Genomic DNA, 16,768 nt, shown 5'->3' with positions numbered 1-16,768 from the left:
ACCTCTAACATACACCTTTAACATACACCTTTAACATACACCTCTAACATACACCTTTAACATACACCTTTAACATACTCCTTTAACATACACCTTTAACATACTCCTCTAATATACACCTTTAACATACTCCTCTAACATACACCTCTAACATACACCTTTAACATACACCTTTAACATACTCCTTTAACATACACCTTTAACATACACCTTTAACATACACCTCTAACATACACCTTTAACATACTCCTTTAACATACACCTTTAACATACACCTCTAACATACACCTTTAACATACACCTTTAACATACACCTTTAACATACACCTCTAACATACTCCTTTAACATACACCTTTAACATACACCTTTAACATACACCTCTAACATACACCTCTAACATACACCTTTAACATACACCTTTAACATACACCTTTAACATACACCTCTAACATACACCTCTAACATACTCCTTTAACATACTCCTTTAACATACACCTTTAACATACACCTTTAACATACACCTCTAACATACACCTTTAACATACTCCTTTAACATACACCTTTAACATACACCTCTAACATACACCTCTAACATACTCCTTTAACATACACCTTTAACATACTCCTTTAACATACACCTTTAACATACACCTCTAACATACACCTTTAACATACACCTTTAACATACACCTCTAACATACACCTCTAACATACTCCTTTAACATACTCCTTTAACATACACCTTTAACATACACCTTTAACATACACCTCTAACATACACCTTTAACATACACCTTTAACATACACCTTTAACATACTCCATTTAAAGTGAAAGTGCTGCATGAAAAACACATCATCATCAAACTGAACAGTTAAAGGGCTCGTAGTGCGGTAAAAAGATCCCTGTATATATATGTTATATATGGATTTAAATGTTATATATAGTTTTATATTACTACTGAATTAATGTGTATGTCTTACTGCTGTATATATTTAAGGTTGTGCTAGTTTTCACTACTTTAAATGCCTGTTCTGTTAGCTAGCTTATAAAATGATGTCATTAAATGAAATATAATCGAAGGAGTTTAATGGAAATAAAAGTACAGTAATTCTTCATTCTGGACCTTTTTCACTTGTTTTAAGGATCAAAGAAGACTTTTAAATCATTTTAAATAAAATGTTGTTTATATGAATCAAGCTGTAATAAAAATATTATTGCATGAAGAAATAAAAAAATAACACCAAATGTAACAATATGATCCTCAAACAGGTATTACAATCTTTGTATCCACTCATATATATATTAAATTTATATAATAAAGCTGAACAATGTTACAAATGAAAAGTCTTTTTTGATCAGATGTGAATATTAAACTTCTCCATAATGTAATAATTCACTGCAAGGACAAACAGTCTGATTGTTTTTAAAAGAAAGTCCTTCATTAAAGATTGAATAGTGTCAGTGATGTAATGATGTGATCAAAGTACAATATTTACAATAACAATAACTTAATTTAGTTTTAAAGTTTACCCAGATTTTACTACTTTTATTCGGGCCAAATATCTGCCCCCCTTCTTTCCCTGTTAATCTGCAGATTTCATCACTATCTGAGATCACTCAACTTTCCTTGGAGAGTTTGAGCTGCGCATGCGCAGTCCACTTTCCATCCGGCGGTAGTTTGAGGAAGTTTGGATCAACTTTCTACCTGTTGATGATGTGGATTCATTGATGTTAGCTTCAATCTGCAGCTACAGGTGAGCGCCTCGCCGTTTTTACTGACTCATATCTTCTCACGAAACTTGTTGAATATCATTTAATGCGTCGAAGGATAAAAACGTGATGTTTAACCGTGTGTTTCGCTCGCGCGTAGCTGATTAAAGCAGGTTTAATGAGCCAATGAATCAACTCAGGTGTTGCTAAGATGTTATTAACAGTTAGCCGTTCACCTGCTAGCTTACAGCATGTTTACTTCACCTGGAGTTTGTGTGTTAGCTAGCTGATGTTAAACTCTGCTGTGTACATTACACCTGAGTTAAGTTTAGTTGTCTCGTGTTCCTGCTCGTGTTTAATAAGTTTAAAAAGAGCGTAAAGTATCATAAACGGAAGTAGCGTCGGAGGAAGTGCTCAGGTATTTTACTGTAGGTAAAGTAGTAGTCTAATAACACAGTGTATGAACACAAGACAAACTTGAAACGAACCTCTTCAGCCATAATTAACTTTATTTAAGTTGTTTATTATTTAATTAAAATGTTACGTCTTTGCTTTGAGTCTTATTCTTGTCTTGTTATTATGAGCTCGTCAGTAGCTTGTAAAGTTCTTTACATCGCATTTGATTTGTTAGAATTGTGCTTTACAAATGTTTTGATTGTTTCAAGTCAAAGTATTTAAAATGTAGTGACAGAACAGAAGCATCGATCTGTAAGTACCAGAAGCAGATGTTTGATGTGTGAAGCTGGAGCTGGTTGTCAGGACTTTATAAACGGCTGCATGAGGATCAATACTGTTGACTTATTTGTTCTTCCTCATCAGCTTAAATCCAGCAGACATGACCTCAGCATCAGATCTAGAGCAGCTGGCAGAAATAGGTGAGTTACAGATGTTCATTCACTACACTTACCTGGCTCATGAACAACGTAAAACAGAGACAGTGTCCCACCTTAGAGAGGAGTTCACATGAGACATCTCTGTCTGCTTTCAGTGAGTTGTATTCTTTTACAAACCTTTGTTTCATCAGATTTTTCTTCTTTACAAACTGTTGAATCTTTGGGATGATCAGAGGACAGAGTCTGAAACGATGCTCATGTGTCAGGTCACTAAACATTTCTACCAGCCGCTTGTTGTTTTGTCTGCCACTTCTCAAATCCCTCCAGAATACTTTGATTAGTTAACACTGAATGAAAAACCTGACAGTAGAAACATGGAACAGATACTTCCTGTTCCCTTCATCCCTGATTTTTATTAACCAGAGAGTTTCTTTAGGACACAGCTCGGCTGTTTGTTCCAGCTAGAACCAGAATGTACCCGACAGTCACAGCGGTGCAGGCGCAGGTTTCCTCCCCATCATCAGCTGTGAAATAGTTTGATTCTGAATTTAAATACAGATGTATATGATGCATTACTTTGTGTCAGAGTTACTCAGAGGGTTCTCTTCTCCTCCGGCCTCTCTGAACCAGACGGAGCAGTTTTCCGGGTCGCTCTGAGCGGATCATTTCCTCTCTGTTATCAGACCCACTTTGTGTTTATCACAAACTTCCCTCGGTGCTGCAGGATAAACATCCCCAGCAGAAAACGCACCATGAATCAGTTTCCACCCAGTGCTCTGGCTGTGCTCCAGGCTGCTCCTCTCTGATAGTCTGTATTTTTAGGAGCATGTGACACGCAGCTGATAAGGAAGTGATTTAGAAAACGTTGGGCGGCGCAGAGACGTTTTTCCCCTCAGTGTCATAATGTTTGTTTTTCCATCTTGCTCTCTAATCTCTCGTCCAGCTTTGCATCATATCACCAACACTGTGATATTTTTACTTTAAACGTGTCAGAGCTCAAGAAGGAGGAAGAGGAGGATGAGGAGGGTGTGTGTGTCACAGACGCTCCATCACTTCCTCCCAGCAGCACCGTCAGTCCTGATCCCTCTCACCCGTATTACGACGTGGCTCGACACGGCATCATCCACGTCTGCGGTCAGTGAGAACAAAACTCTACTAAACTTTAATTAAAGTCTTTTGCAGCTCGTTTCCCGTCTGCTTCAGATCCCAACATGTTGTCCATCACTGCTTCAGAAGCTGACGTCTGTCAGGTGCTCACAGGTCGTTCTGTCTCCCTGAGGGCAGAACAGGTTTCACGCTGCTGTCAATGAACACAACATTTTGTTTGTCCTCCTGTGACAGTAAACTAAATGTCTACTACATTCATCCTCATATGAATTAACTGGTGAGTTAATAAAGAGAGAAAAGGTAACCGTCGTAAACTGCTTCCTCTCCAGGTGACGACAACTACGGCAGGAAGCTGATCACCTTCAGCAGCTGCTGTTTGCCTCCGTCCCACCAGCTGAACCACCGACGCCTCCTCGAGTACGTCTAACACATTAACCTCTTTCAGTCAGAAGGCTCAGGTGTGACGCAGGTGCACTGAACACATGATAATGAATACGACCTTAAGGATGAGCTCTGTTTAACGCAGCAAACGTAGAAGCACTGGCTCTCAGCAGGGCCTCCTGCAGAGCGTGCGTTCATGTCTTAACTAAATATAATCGTTCTCATGAGAGCTGAAACACCTGTGAAGGTCTGCGTCCTGTTTTCTTACTGTTAAAGTTCTTCTTCAACAATCTGATGAGCTTTGTTTGTTCAATCAAAGTAACATCACTTCTGTCAGAAAGGTTCTTACAGTGATGAACTTTGGCACCGCTCTCTGCACTTCCTGTCTGCAGGTATCTGAAGTTCACGTTGGACACGTACGTGGAGATGGACTACATCCTGGTTTACTTCCATCACGGCCTGAGGAGCAGCAACAAACCGTCGCTGAAGTGGTTACGAGAAGCTTACAACGAGTTCGACAGGAAGTACGTCACCTCATGTAGAACATGGAGCACCTTAGAGACCGAAACGATGAACAGCTGATCAATCAATCTGAACAGTATTTAATTTGTGGAGTAAAACCTGTCTCACCCCCTGCACCGTTCTCTTTCCAGACGTGTTTTCATAAAGAGACTTTTGTTAATCAGAAACATCTCTGATCAACAAACGATGAACGTCTGTGTGTTTGTGTGTTTTGTCTCTCAGGTACAAGAAGAACCTGAAGACTCTGTACGTCGTCCATCCGACAAACTTCATCAGAATCGTCTGGAACATTTTCAAACCTCTGATCAGGTAACAACACGTCACGCTCTCCTGTCGGAGCTCGTCCTGTCCCCGTTTGTTCTCACGTTTGTCTCGTGTCTGTTCTCAGTCACAAGTTTGGGAAGAAGCTGACGTACGTGAACTACCTGGCCGAGCTGAGGGATCACCTGAACTACGAGCAGCTCGTCATCCCGGCAGACGTGCTCAGGTGCGGATCTGCTCTCGGTCTCTCTGATCAGACGGCCACAGGTCATATTGATCAGCTGTGTTTGTGTTTGTCAGACACGACGAGAAGCTGCGAGCCGCTCAGAGAGGCGGACCCCCTCCCTCGGTGAAGACCCCCCCACCCCGGCCCCCCCTGCCCACGCAGCAGTTTGGAGTCAGCCTGCAGTAGTGAGCGTCTGCACCAAACTCACAGCAGGTATTGATTGATGGAAACACATTGATCCTTCACATCATGATACATTTTGTTCTGCAGCATCAGAGAGAAGAACAGAGACGCCATCATCCCTCCTGTCATGTCTCAGACGGTCGCCTACCTGAAGCAGAAAGGTGAGCGTCCCCTGGTAACGCTTTGATATGAGTAACAGATCTTTGAATGAGCTCAGGTGTGATTTCTGCTTTACCTGTGACAGGTGATACTTTGATGTCGGGCTGCACGTCTGTAACCAAAATGATAATTATATTATTTATTTATTTTACTTTCACGTTTAAATAAACTTTAGTTTCTCAGCCCGTCTCTGTTGTTCACTCTTCCTCTCTGACCTGCCGCTGAGAGGTCGGCGCTCATCACATGACCTGCCAGCTCCCCCAGAAGTGAAGCCCAAACCTCTCCATCGCCCCCTGGGGGAGGGGCTGTTAGTTTAGTGAGCGCTTGATTTGATGTGCAGCAGAGTTTTCTACGGGCGGAGCGTTTTAAACATCAGTCATGTTTATTTGATCGTGACCCGGAGTAATATTTGATTCGTTGTGCAGCTCTGCTTTGACAGACGTCTGACATTTTTTAAACAACTGATGAAGATGAACGGGTTTTTGGATGATGATGATTCAACGTTACTTTTGGATCGTTTTGTTTTTTGTTGCCTTAAAGATTTTAAAATTCAAACACATGAAGACAAAAAACAACATTTTTGTCTTCTGTGCTCTAAATGAGTTCTGAAGTGTGACGGACAAACTGCTTCTACAGCTGCTTTTATTCATGACTTTGTTTTGTTCTGATCTGTGTGTGTGTGTGTGTGTGTGTGTGTTTCTGTGTGTGTGTGTGTTTCTGTGTGTGTGTGTGTGTGTTTCTGTGTGTGTGTGTGTGTGTTTCTGTGTGTTTCTGTGTGTGTGTGTGTGTGTGTGTGTGTGTCAGGTTTGAAGACCGAGGGGATCTTCAGACGCTCGGCTCATGTTCAGCTCATCAAGGACGTTCAGAAACTCTATAACCTTGGTGAGTGGGGTCTCCTTATCTCAGTGGCAGGGGCCTTTTTATCTCCCAGCACCAGGAAGAGGAGATCAGTGTGTGTGTGTGTGTGTGTGTGTGTGTGTGTGTGTGAGATGGTATCTGCACACAATAAACACACCAACACACACACAGACTGCAGATGGAGTCTGTTCCAGTCAACTGAATCTAACATCAGTGCTTCTGTTAGCACAGAGGAGGATCCGTGTGTTTGTGATGGAGCCGTCTCTAAGCACACAGTCGAGCCGTCGTCTGTCCCCGTTTATAGATTTATTTAAAATGATCACATGAAGACACAGATGGGCTGTGAGCGTCACATGTTCCTGTTTGTCCACAGCTGGTTTGTTAATAAAGATCATTTGTATATGAATGTTTTTAGGCAAACCAGTAAACTTTGATGAGTTCTCCGACGTCCACGTTCCCGCTGTGATCCTGAAGACGTTCCTCAGAGAACTTCCTGAACCTCTGCTCACCTTCAGAGTCTACAGCCAGGTCCAGGACCTCCTCAGTGAGTACGGAGGAGACGAGCTGAGAGCCAAACTGTTTCTGACAGAAGCCTTCTGTTGTAGACGTTGACCTCTTGTGTTTCTGTCAGGCGTGGAGAGCAGCCTGCGCGTCAGCCGCTGTAAGCAGATCGTTGAAAGTCTTCCTGAGCAGAACTTCATCGTGACAAAGTTCCTGCTCGCCTTCCTGCACATGGTACGTCTGAGTTAGCGTCTTCTCATGTCACCTCCCTTCCTTTGGTCTGCGTGGTTTGTTTGCAGTACAACAGGTGACATCCTGACACTAGTGAAGCAGGAAACACTAAAGCAGCACGCCTCCTCAGGGCAGGTCTCTCACCTTCATCACACCTGGAGGAGCAAAAGCAGAGACATGTTGGTTTTAAAATCAGTTTGTTCTTTTTTCAATGCATTTCTTACTGATGGTTGTGGGGTGGAGGTGTCATGAATATTTAGTTAATATGTTGAACTGAACTGTGCAGCCTCTTCTTCACTTCTAAGAGTTGAATTGTTTCTTTTTGAAGCATTTTTTAAAGTAAATAAACATTTAAAACATTTAAATCAATTTAAATAAAGTGATAAACTTTAAAATACAACAAAGACCGAAACATTAAAGAGACAGATCAAACTTCTTCAGTTTTCTCTCCAAACTTCAACAGAAAAACAGTCGTACATGTTTTTCTTCAGTTCATCGCTTGTCTCCTGACTCTCTGATGTTTCTGTGTCGTCGTGTTGTTAAAGTGAGTCGTTACCTCGAGTGTTCTTCCTCCTCAGGTGTCTCAGGAGAGCATCGCCAACAAGATGAGTCCGTCTAACCTGGCCTGTGTGTTCGGGGTGAACCTGGTGTGGCCTCGTCACGGCTCGTTCTCTCTGACCGCTCTGACCCCCATCAACATCTTCACCGAGATCCTCATCGAACACTTCCACGCCGTGTTCGGCTCCCGCTGCCCGCCTGCACAGGTAACGCCCTGAACCTGCACAGGTAACGCCCTGAACCTGCACAGGTGACGCCCTGAACCTGCACAGGTAACGCCCTGCACCTGGTGCTCCTCCTCTGGAGTCTCTTCTCTTCTCTCCGCTGGTGGTCGGGACTCTGCATCACGTTGGTCTCAAAGTAAAATCCTCTCCTGAGCGCTCTGTGGCAGCCGGAGGACGAAGACTTTAAAGACTCTTCTTACGTTTGGATTTGGTCATCTGTTCTTTGTACGCATCATTACAGTGTTTTATAACAGTAAAAGTTTATTAACATCTAAATGTGAGGAGCTGAAATGAAGTGTTTTTATCCACCTTGGCTCGTGCAGGTCGTACCACATCAGGTCAGCTCTCTCTCTTTGTATTTTTGTGTCTGTTTTTTACCTGCTGAGTTTCTGCTGAAAACACAACGATCCTGAACGCATCTTAAAATCAGAGTTGTTGTAAAATGTAAAAATATCTTGACACTAAAGAAAACATCAACTGTAGATTAAAATAACTTCAATTAGCTGGAGCCTGAAAAACATGCTGCAGTGAGGTCGATGTGATGTCGACGCTTCTTCTTCAAACTGTTTCACTGTTTCTGTACACGATGTGACGATGTGACCGAAACAGAGTCAAAATGATTTCAAACTTTTCTCTCGGATGGAAACGGCTTTCTGTAAATATGTTTAAAACTTCTGAGCAATTAAAGCCGTCACATCTCGTCTGGTGTCAAAGAAAGAGATGAACTGAACTCTGTACACGAGTCCCAGACGGGTCCTTGAAGGTAACAGAAACACTGAGATCACATTTATCGGTCGGACTGCACTGAAGTTATTCAAGATGTATCATGAAACTTGGGCGCTAGTTTAGCTCAGGCCCAAAAAACTATCTCTAAAAAATTGGGTCCAACTTCAACAGAAACCATAAATATTCGGCTAAACCAGGATTAAGGTCTTTAAATATAGGCCACAGCTCAGGTTAAAGACCAGGAAGTATTCGACCCCACTGGTGTTGAACGAGCAGTAAACGTGTGACTATACAAGTGCTTAAAGACCGGGGAATATTACACCCAACACGGGCTAAAGACAGACCAGGAGAAAAGGCTGTAAAGTGTAGGACACAATTAGTGTCACAAGATCGGGAAATATTTGACCCTAAAGACGACTAAAAAGGGACCAAAGTGGAACTTAGAGACGGGAAATACTGGACCAAAATTTGGCTCCAAGTTGTCACGATGCTCTCGTCCACGTTGTCGCGATGCCGCCGTCCATGTTATCGCGATGCCGTCGTCCGCATTGTCGCGATGCCGTCGTCCGCGTTGTCGCGATGCCGTCGTCCGCGTTGTCGCGATGCCGTCGTCCGCGTTGTCGCGATGCTCTCGTCCGCGTTGTCGCGATGCTCTCGTCCGCGTTGTCGCGATGCCGTCGTCCGTGTTGTCACGATGCCGTGTTGTTATGAAAATGGTCACAGGTGTGTTTGACGTGAAAAGAGACGCTTGAACGAAACGTTTTGTTCTTCAGTTTTGTTTATTAATGATTCCATTTTTCGTAAGAACTTGGTACAAAAAAGTGAGACTACTCTTGAATCATTTACCAACTTCCATCGATCCACTTTTTAATGCATCATAAAGAAGAAAAAAACTACATTGGCATATTTAAGACAAACACTTTCCTATACACACTATCCACTGGACAGTCCCCTTATTAATGACAAAGAAAAACTTCTACTTCCACAGCCAACACACATTTTATTTTCCATCTAAACGTGTCATCGTCTCATCGTCGCCCCCTCATGGCAGAAATAACACATCGAACGTCGCGAGCTAGAAGTCAGAATGCAGAACTGGCAAACAATAGAAAACCCCGATGTTCTGTTTCTCTTTTTGCTCCTTGATAAAAGAATATAAAATGTTCGAACTTTTTTCTTTTGTTCAAATGTTGTGTCGTGTATTAAAATAGATCTGTTTAAGCACTGCACAGTTTCTCCCGGAGAAGAGTTCTAGAAACGGATGAGGAGGTTCGGGGACGGGTGGAGGGTTGTTCTTTATTAATTCAGGAGTCAGGTGGAGGTCGGACAGGTGGAGTTTTAACGCGGCACGGAGCGCTGATATGGTTTCCATCGTGGTCTGTCTCAGGTGAGGACTGGATATGCATCTGGTGGTACATTCTGCGACACTGATCATGTTGTATTCGTTCTTAAAGGCAAGTTAGGTTCAACGTTAATGCAGATCTGCTGCGAGTCTACAGAGCCTGGGCGGAGTCTGCCGAGCGTCTGATTCACTGCTCAGTTTAATGTGTTTTATTTAGAATCATCTAGTTAAAAACCTGGGTGATAATAAGCTTTTAAAAAATGTTTAATTCAATTAAAATAAAATAAATAATCTTCAGACTGAAACATGTTCTGGTGTTTTTAAAATATGCACTTGAATAAAATTTGAACACAGCGTCCCAACTGTTTGGGGCTGTCAGAACGAGTCTTTAAGTGGAGACGGGCATTTGAGACCACCTCTGCTAACATGCTACAAACTTTAAACACTTTAATTAAATGATATTTCATCTTTATTTTAAGTGATAATTTTAGTATTCAACACAAACTTCTTCCTTATCTTCCTTAAATGATCCCAGTGTGAGGAGCGTCAGGATCTCAGTGGCTGGGAAATGTTTGGTTTCATTAAACTGGACTAATCTCTCTGACAGAAGCCGATCGGGTCAAACTGAAGGAACACGTTAAGTTTAAACGCTACAGAAGTAATCAAACATTTAATGAAGACATCCACCAGGCTCTGTGTTCTGATCAAACGCATCTAATATTTATATTTTAGACGTATCGTGTGCATGAGGCTCAGAGTGTAGAGTGATGTCGTTTACACAGCGAGCGAGTCTTTTAGTTTCACTTCATTCAGTTAATTTCGAGTCCGACGGCTTCACAAATAAAACGACTAAATTCAGCTGCCAACTTTGTTTTTCTGTCGAATGAAACAGGAAACTGTTTGTTAGATTTTGTTGCTGCTGTTTGAAAGAGTTCATCAGGTTACAGCCTCGGAGCTGGTGAACAATAACTAAAGTGTTTCAGGTCTGTGCACCTTTGCATCCAAACAGTTTGAACTTTGTCCCTACAGACAGGTTAACTCAACGTGTGGAGGAGCCGAGGCTTCAAACATTTGTGTTTTTTCTTTTTAATTTTTACTTTATTTGGAGAAACGTTTGAACGATCTAAAGACGTCGAGTTGGACTGCAGGAAATGTTTTCTGACAAACTGATTTATTGATCATCAAACTGGTCATAAGTTTAAGTCCTCACTTTGTAAAAGAAGACACGTTTGGATGTAAAGGTTCACAGACTCTCTGACTCAGTCTGATCAATCAAACTGATCGCTGGATTGTTGAACTTTTAGGCTGCGAGTGATCCTCGCCCTGCGTCCTCTTTAGTTGTCTCGTCAGAATAATCCCGTTCGGCTGTTTGATGTGAAATTTCTCGTCTTTTTTTTCCTCTTTGTTCGCTGAAGCCACAAACGCTCCGATATCTATATTTAATATATTTTGTGCCGTACAGAAAATGTAAAGGTCTCCTCAGCGTCTTGGACACCTCAGAGACCAAACACAGGTGACCTTGTGACCTTGATATGATTCAAAGTAAATATAAATCCACCTCCTTCAGTCCTATCCTCACAGACTCCCTCTTCTTCTTCTTGTGATAAAGGCATTTTCCTCTGAAGTCTTTAAACCATTTGTTCATGTTTGTGCATTAACAGGTGGCAGAGAGCTGCACCTCGACTGTGTGGTGAGTACAGTTTGATAAAGAAATAAAAAATGGACTAAATCTACGTTTGAAACACGTAAACTGAACCTTTCTGGACCAGCAGGAAGACTAGCGAGACCGGCGGCGCCAGCAGGACAACATGGCCGCCTCCTGGTTTGTTTTTGTTTGTTTGGGGAGTTTAACAGAACCAGGAGGCGGCCATCTTTGTCCTCCGGCTCCACCTCCAGTCAAAGTGTTGTTGCAGTTTGACACGGTCGTCCCACTTCTGATTAACTGGTGTTTTATAAAATGACGCAACAAAGACGTAAAACCCTGGATTAAAAACCATTTGTACTTGAGGCAGTGTTCATCTGTCAGACTAACAGGCTCGTCACTGTTAAAACGTTCATAAAACACGAGAGTAAAAAAAGCTCCAAAGCGAAAAATATAAAAGAGGCAGGGAGAAAGAAAAGCACTATAGACATTATTGATAGATGAGCGATCCCAGTACAAAAACAAAGAAACAAGTTTTTGGCATATTTTCTATACTGGTTTAAAGGGGAAGGGACTGGATGGATGCATCGACCGCACATCGACGTGTTCGTGTTTGAGTGCAGCTGTGAACAAAACACTTTGGTCCCTTTGTTTGTTTCCTGTTTGGAGAAACACAAACAACAACGTCCGTTCATTCTTTAACAGTTTTCTTTAAAGGTGCAGAAACAAAAATACATTGGATCGTTTAAGTTTCTAAAATACCAAAATTATTTCACATTAGACGGCAAATATATGTGAAACTTGTAAGAGACGTTTTTAACTTGTTTTTACTTCATGTGGGAGGCGGCTTGTTATCCTTCTGTACACAGCTGAGAGGATCGTCATGGTAACGCCACACATGTAATCAGGAAGTTTGCAAAGGCAGTATTTAAGAAGCAGCCGCTGCATTCTCTCTCATGTCCAGCAGGGGGCGACTCCACTGTTTGTAAAGAGACTAACCTCCTTTATTCCCTCAACATGTTCCTAATGAGTTTATGGTCTCAGTCTCTAGTTTCTTCTTCAACACAGCATGATGTTCATTTAGTCTCTGATGCTCCCATTGAGAGTCACACAGACCAGGAAGAGGGGAGGGGTTAGGGGCGGGGCTACCTGTGACTGACGTAGTCGTACGACACCGACCAGAGAAAATGTCTTGTTTAGTAATCGGTTCGATTCTGTTTAAAGTATTTTTTTTAATAAAAAGACAAAATTAGCCTCCAATTAATATCAGTTACTCTGAACTAAGGATGCACTTCGCTAACCAAGCTAGCTAGGTAGCATCCTCTCCAGCTCCACCCTCTCGTCCAAATATGGTCACTTCAAATTCAAGGCTTTAAAATCGTAGTCCAACTCCATCTTACATACAGTCTGAGCGTTACAGAGCAAATAGCATGTTTAAATCTCTGTGATCTCATTGGAAGGTCAGCATCGATTGAACTTCGTGTTTTTGCTAGCTGAAGTTTGCCTGACAGAAATGTCGCCGTATTTAAAACGTTCCAACTTTAAATATTTTAGTTTCTGCAGCTTCATAAAAAACAACAAACCGTCAGCTTCTTGTTTGTGTTGCTGTCAAACAGGAAACAGTTCCACCTGCAGGGACTCACCTTCGTCTCTGATGTGTGACGTCACTAAAGTTTAAAGACCAGAAAAAAACCTGCGATGATGATAATAATAATAACAATAATAATAATAATACAACATATGTACAGTGATCCCCTTGAATACTCCAAACTTACATTTATCAACAGGCATCAGCATGAAAATACTAAAATCTCCACTAGAAATGCTAATTTCTGTAGTTTAATCTTAAATACTTTTTTCTTTGACTTTAACTCTATTAATACTGAAAAACGTTATTCTCTGTTTTGTTTGAAGGCTCGTATGCGTTCACATACACGATGAAACATTTCCTGAATTCTTATGGCAAAAACATTGTTCATAGGAGAATGAGAACAAACATCTACTCAGATATATCACTGTACAGTCCGTTCACTTCCACCAGCTGTGTGTTCTTCTACTACGACTAACTCTACTGTTCTCTCTCACTATATGCAGAACAATTATTATACCTGTGTTTAAAAAAGGGAAATATCTTTTGGGCCGCGCACACAAACTCCCGTCGTGTTCCTGCGGCGGCGCTGTCGTCTAACTTTGTGTAATAAATACATTAAGGCCAAGAACGTTAATAAATAGAAAATAACTTAAAAAAAGAAATCTCGTAAGCACTGTAGGTGTTGGGTTTTAAAAAATACTTGAATCGTGGAGGATAGAGGCTCTTCTTTCTCAGTTTGTGTCGCTTTTTTCAGCTTCTCGGAGAAAAGATGGTTAGATATTATTCGGATAAAAAGAAATCATCGCAGCCAGGGGGCGGGGCTAGTTGTTGGCATCATCCTGGCTGTGGGCGTGGCTCTTCTGCAGGGGCGTGGCCGAGGGGCCCGGGACGGCGGCGATGCTGGTGGGTTGTTTGATCCAGGACTGGGAGAGCAGGGAGGCGGCGATGGTGGCGGTGGTCGTCATGGTGACCTGGATGAGCTGGTCGCGCTGGATCAGGCGGATGAGAGCTTTGAGGCGTTCGAGCGAAGCCTGAGTGTCTCTCTGCTGCCCCAACAGCCGCTCCCTCAGGTCCATACACTGCTGCAGACACACAGGAGACAACGCGGTCAGGTTAACCATCCAAACTGTTAATACAGAACACGGGACGGCTGCTACATGAGCCCACATCTGTGAGCTGTGACGTTCACGTCTTAATCTGAAACAAAAACATTTGTCTTATATACATGTATGTATATAAGTATGTATATGTATAACTCTCTGTTGTCTTTACTTTGAGCGTGTTGTTGAGCTTCTTGTCTTGTTCCTCCAGATGAGCGCACTCGTTCTTCAGCTCGTTGTTTCGTCTCAGCAGCCGTCGCTTCTCCTCCTGCCTCACTGTCACACACACACACACACACACACTTCATCAGCACATGTATGATCGCCACAGTAACACACACACAGAGATCAGCTGGTTCTTACCTGTCTTGTGTGTAACGTAGGACTGAACAAAGTTCTGTGGCCACGACATGTTCTCCTTGTTCAGCACCTGAGGACCACGAACAGCAGGTGAGTTATGAAGTTACTGAAACAGCAGGTTGATGCTGTGGATCACCGTCACAGTGACTCCACCCTTCACATCAAATAAACAGATCAAGGCTAGCTGCTAACGCGTGCTGGTCGGTCTATGTATGAGCTTTTTCCCCCTTCCAGTCTTTATGCTAAGCTAGGCTAACTACAGCCTAACTCCAGCCCGACACTTCAAGTAGAAGTTCAGAAAAATACCCCTCATATCTGTGTGTTATGTATCAAGCTAAAGCTAGCAGTTGATTAGCTTAGCTTAGCATAAAGAATGCAAACAGGAGAAACAACTAGCCTGCGTTACTACTACTACTCAGCGTCTCCTCCAGTCTTTATGCTAAGCTAGGCTAACTACATCCAGACAAAAAACGTGTTTTTCAAAATCTCCTGTTTGAAGTGCAAAGCTGGATGTTCACATCGTCACCAATCTTGAGTCTTTACAGTAACATGAGGCTTAATCCAGCAGCTGGTTAGCTTAGCTTAGCTTAGCATAAAGACTGGAAACAGCTAGCCTTACACCAGTGACTTTCATCATCTCTGAAGCCTCTGTGGAAACACACAAAGAAAGACGCAGGCTGGCCGCAGTTCGTACCTTCTTCTGGCACTTGGGGCAGTACCAGGGTCCTCTCGGGGGGGTTTTGAGCGGCGGATGGAGGCAGTTGGGGTGGAAGGCTCTGGGGCAGTTGTGGCAGGGCTGCAGCTCGCCGTCCTCCTTACAGACGGCACAGTGCTCGTCATGCTCCAAGTCCTCCTGTCGCACAAACAACACACACTGTTTACACACAGTAACACTTCTGCTGTGTCACAAATTTATTTTTCAAAATAAAACTCAAATAACTTTTTGTGCGTCTGTAAAATAAGACGGTAACTTTGTAACTTTTACTGGGAGGTTTTATTTCATCTTAATGTTCTGTTTAAACTGAATCTGTGTGTCGGAACAATAAACATAACTCCTATCTGTTGACCTTTGGTGAGGTCACACTCAGAGGTTACAATTAAACAAACAGAAGCGTGACATCATCGGTCATGTGACCTACCTTCCAGCAGAAATCCTCAGAGTCTTTGCGTGTGAATGAAGCAGAGCAGAGGTTAGTGGCAGCAAACACACACACACACACAGGTGAGAGGTGAAAACAGGAAGCAGCAGACAAACACTTTTATCACTTAAAGGAACAGTTCAACATTTCCTCCAGATGTTGAGGAGCTGCTGCTTTTCATCTCACTCTGAGAAATGTAAATAGTTTCCTTAAATGTTGAATCATTCCTTTAATCGCAGCAAACTGAGGACATGTTTGTGTGGACACTTTAAAGGCTCTGAGTAAAGATGTCCTCGCACATGTAACGCAGATGTTGAACACATGAGGTGAACTGTCGGTGCAGGTTAGTGTGTTTGGTGCTGAGGTGCGTTTTACCTCGTGCTGACAGGAAGAGCGAGCTGTTCAGGTAATGTGACGCCAGACGTTTACGCTGCAAAGACACAAAGAAAGGAGGAAATTAAACGTTGGAACAAGTCGAATGCCGACAGCTGGGAGTCTGATGAATCTGTTTGTGGAGTCTGCTTCGATTGACCCCTGACCTCTGGCTCAAACAGGCCGCTGTAGGCTGGGTTGGCTGTGCTTCGTCTCTTCCTCTCTTGTCGCTTCGTCTGGATTTCTGCACAGAAAAATCAAAACACCGTCCGTGAAACATTCAGGTAACAGAAGAAAAAAAACTGGTGTACTGGCCCTTTAAGAACATTCACATTTAAAGCAGAAGAAGATCAACATCAAACTGGTCTCTTTTCTGAACTTTCTGACGTTTAAATATCACAATTACATTCATGCTCGTAAACAGGAAGTGTGTGATCTTACCTTCCAGGTGTTCTGTGGTGACGAGGCCGAGGGCGACCATGAAGGCAATTTTCTGTGAGAGAGAAGAAGAAGTTAACGAGGAGGTGAAGTGTTGGAGACTCTCAGCGTCTGATTCAAGAGTTCTTCACTGAAGAGGTTTCTTTCAGAGGCATCAGCTCGACCTCCGACCTCTGCACACGTTTCACGTCCAGATGAAGAATTTATTCTGATTTTCTCTTGAAGCAGAAAATTTCATTCTGTCTTTAATAACTGAAACATTTCCTGCTCATGTGTTCCGGCTGTTTTTGGTTACTGTGCAC

The 16,768-nt window shown here is 42.6% G+C and overlaps 2 protein-coding genes across 2 annotated transcripts in view; one reads left to right on the top strand and one right to left on the bottom strand.

The window, feature by feature from the left end:
- Positions 1–1,680: 1,680 nt before the first annotated feature.
- LOC138599716 (rho GTPase-activating protein 8-like) lies at positions 1,681–10,164 on the top strand. The gene is made up of 13 exons (XM_069671473.1): positions 1,681–1,756; positions 2,532–2,587; positions 3,539–3,679; positions 3,982–4,069; positions 4,426–4,557; positions 4,778–4,864; positions 4,944–5,042; positions 5,117–5,227; positions 5,313–5,386; positions 6,189–6,266; positions 6,658–6,786; positions 6,874–6,977; positions 7,553–10,164. Exons 1-13 carry the CDS (start codon positions 1,731–1,733, stop codon positions 7,748–7,750), a joined length of 1,323 nt encoding a protein of 440 aa, XP_069527574.1. The 5' UTR covers positions 1,681–1,730; the 3' UTR covers positions 7,751–10,164.
- Positions 10,165–13,513: 3,349 nt separating this feature from the next.
- phf21b (PHD finger protein 21B) overlaps positions 13,514–16,768 on the bottom strand; it is a 71,293-nt gene continuing 68,038 nt past the window's right edge. The window contains exons 7-14 of the mRNA XM_069671428.1: positions 16,470–16,521; positions 16,196–16,272; positions 16,032–16,086; positions 15,657–15,679; positions 15,212–15,370; positions 14,521–14,587; positions 14,330–14,433; positions 13,514–14,139 (exon numbers count right to left, since the gene is read on the bottom strand). Of these exons, the coding sequence (XP_069527529.1) occupies positions 13,879–14,139; positions 14,330–14,433; positions 14,521–14,587; positions 15,212–15,370; positions 15,657–15,679; positions 16,032–16,086; positions 16,196–16,272; positions 16,470–16,521 (798 nt within the window). The 3' untranslated portion in view covers positions 13,514–13,878. The remainder of the gene's footprint in view (positions 14,140–14,329; positions 14,434–14,520; positions 14,588–15,211; positions 15,371–15,656; positions 15,680–16,031; positions 16,087–16,195; positions 16,273–16,469; positions 16,522–16,768) is intronic.

This window comes from Semicossyphus pulcher, unplaced genomic scaffold (assembly GCF_022749685.1).
Source record: "Semicossyphus pulcher isolate SPU_LCO1_2020_fin unplaced genomic scaffold, fSemPul1.0.p SCAF_20, whole genome shotgun sequence".
Classification (NCBI taxonomy): domain Eukaryota; kingdom Metazoa; phylum Chordata; class Actinopteri; order Labriformes; family Labridae; genus Semicossyphus; species Semicossyphus pulcher.
This window is presented reverse-complemented; position numbering and strand designations above follow the sequence as displayed.

Bases quoted from the DNA above. Each gene is read 5' to 3' on its own strand.
- LOC138599716 (XM_069671473.1), top strand. From the start codon at position 1,731: ATGTTAGCTTCAATCTGCAGCTACAG. The intron at 5,228-5,312 runs GTGAGCGTCTGC...TTTGTTCTGCAG, and splicing joins TTTGGAGTCAGCCTGCAGTA to CATCAGAGAGAAGAACAGAG. The intron at 6,787-6,873 runs GTGAGTACGGAG...TGTTTCTGTCAG, and splicing joins CCAGGTCCAGGACCTCCTCA to GCGTGGAGAGCAGCCTGCGC.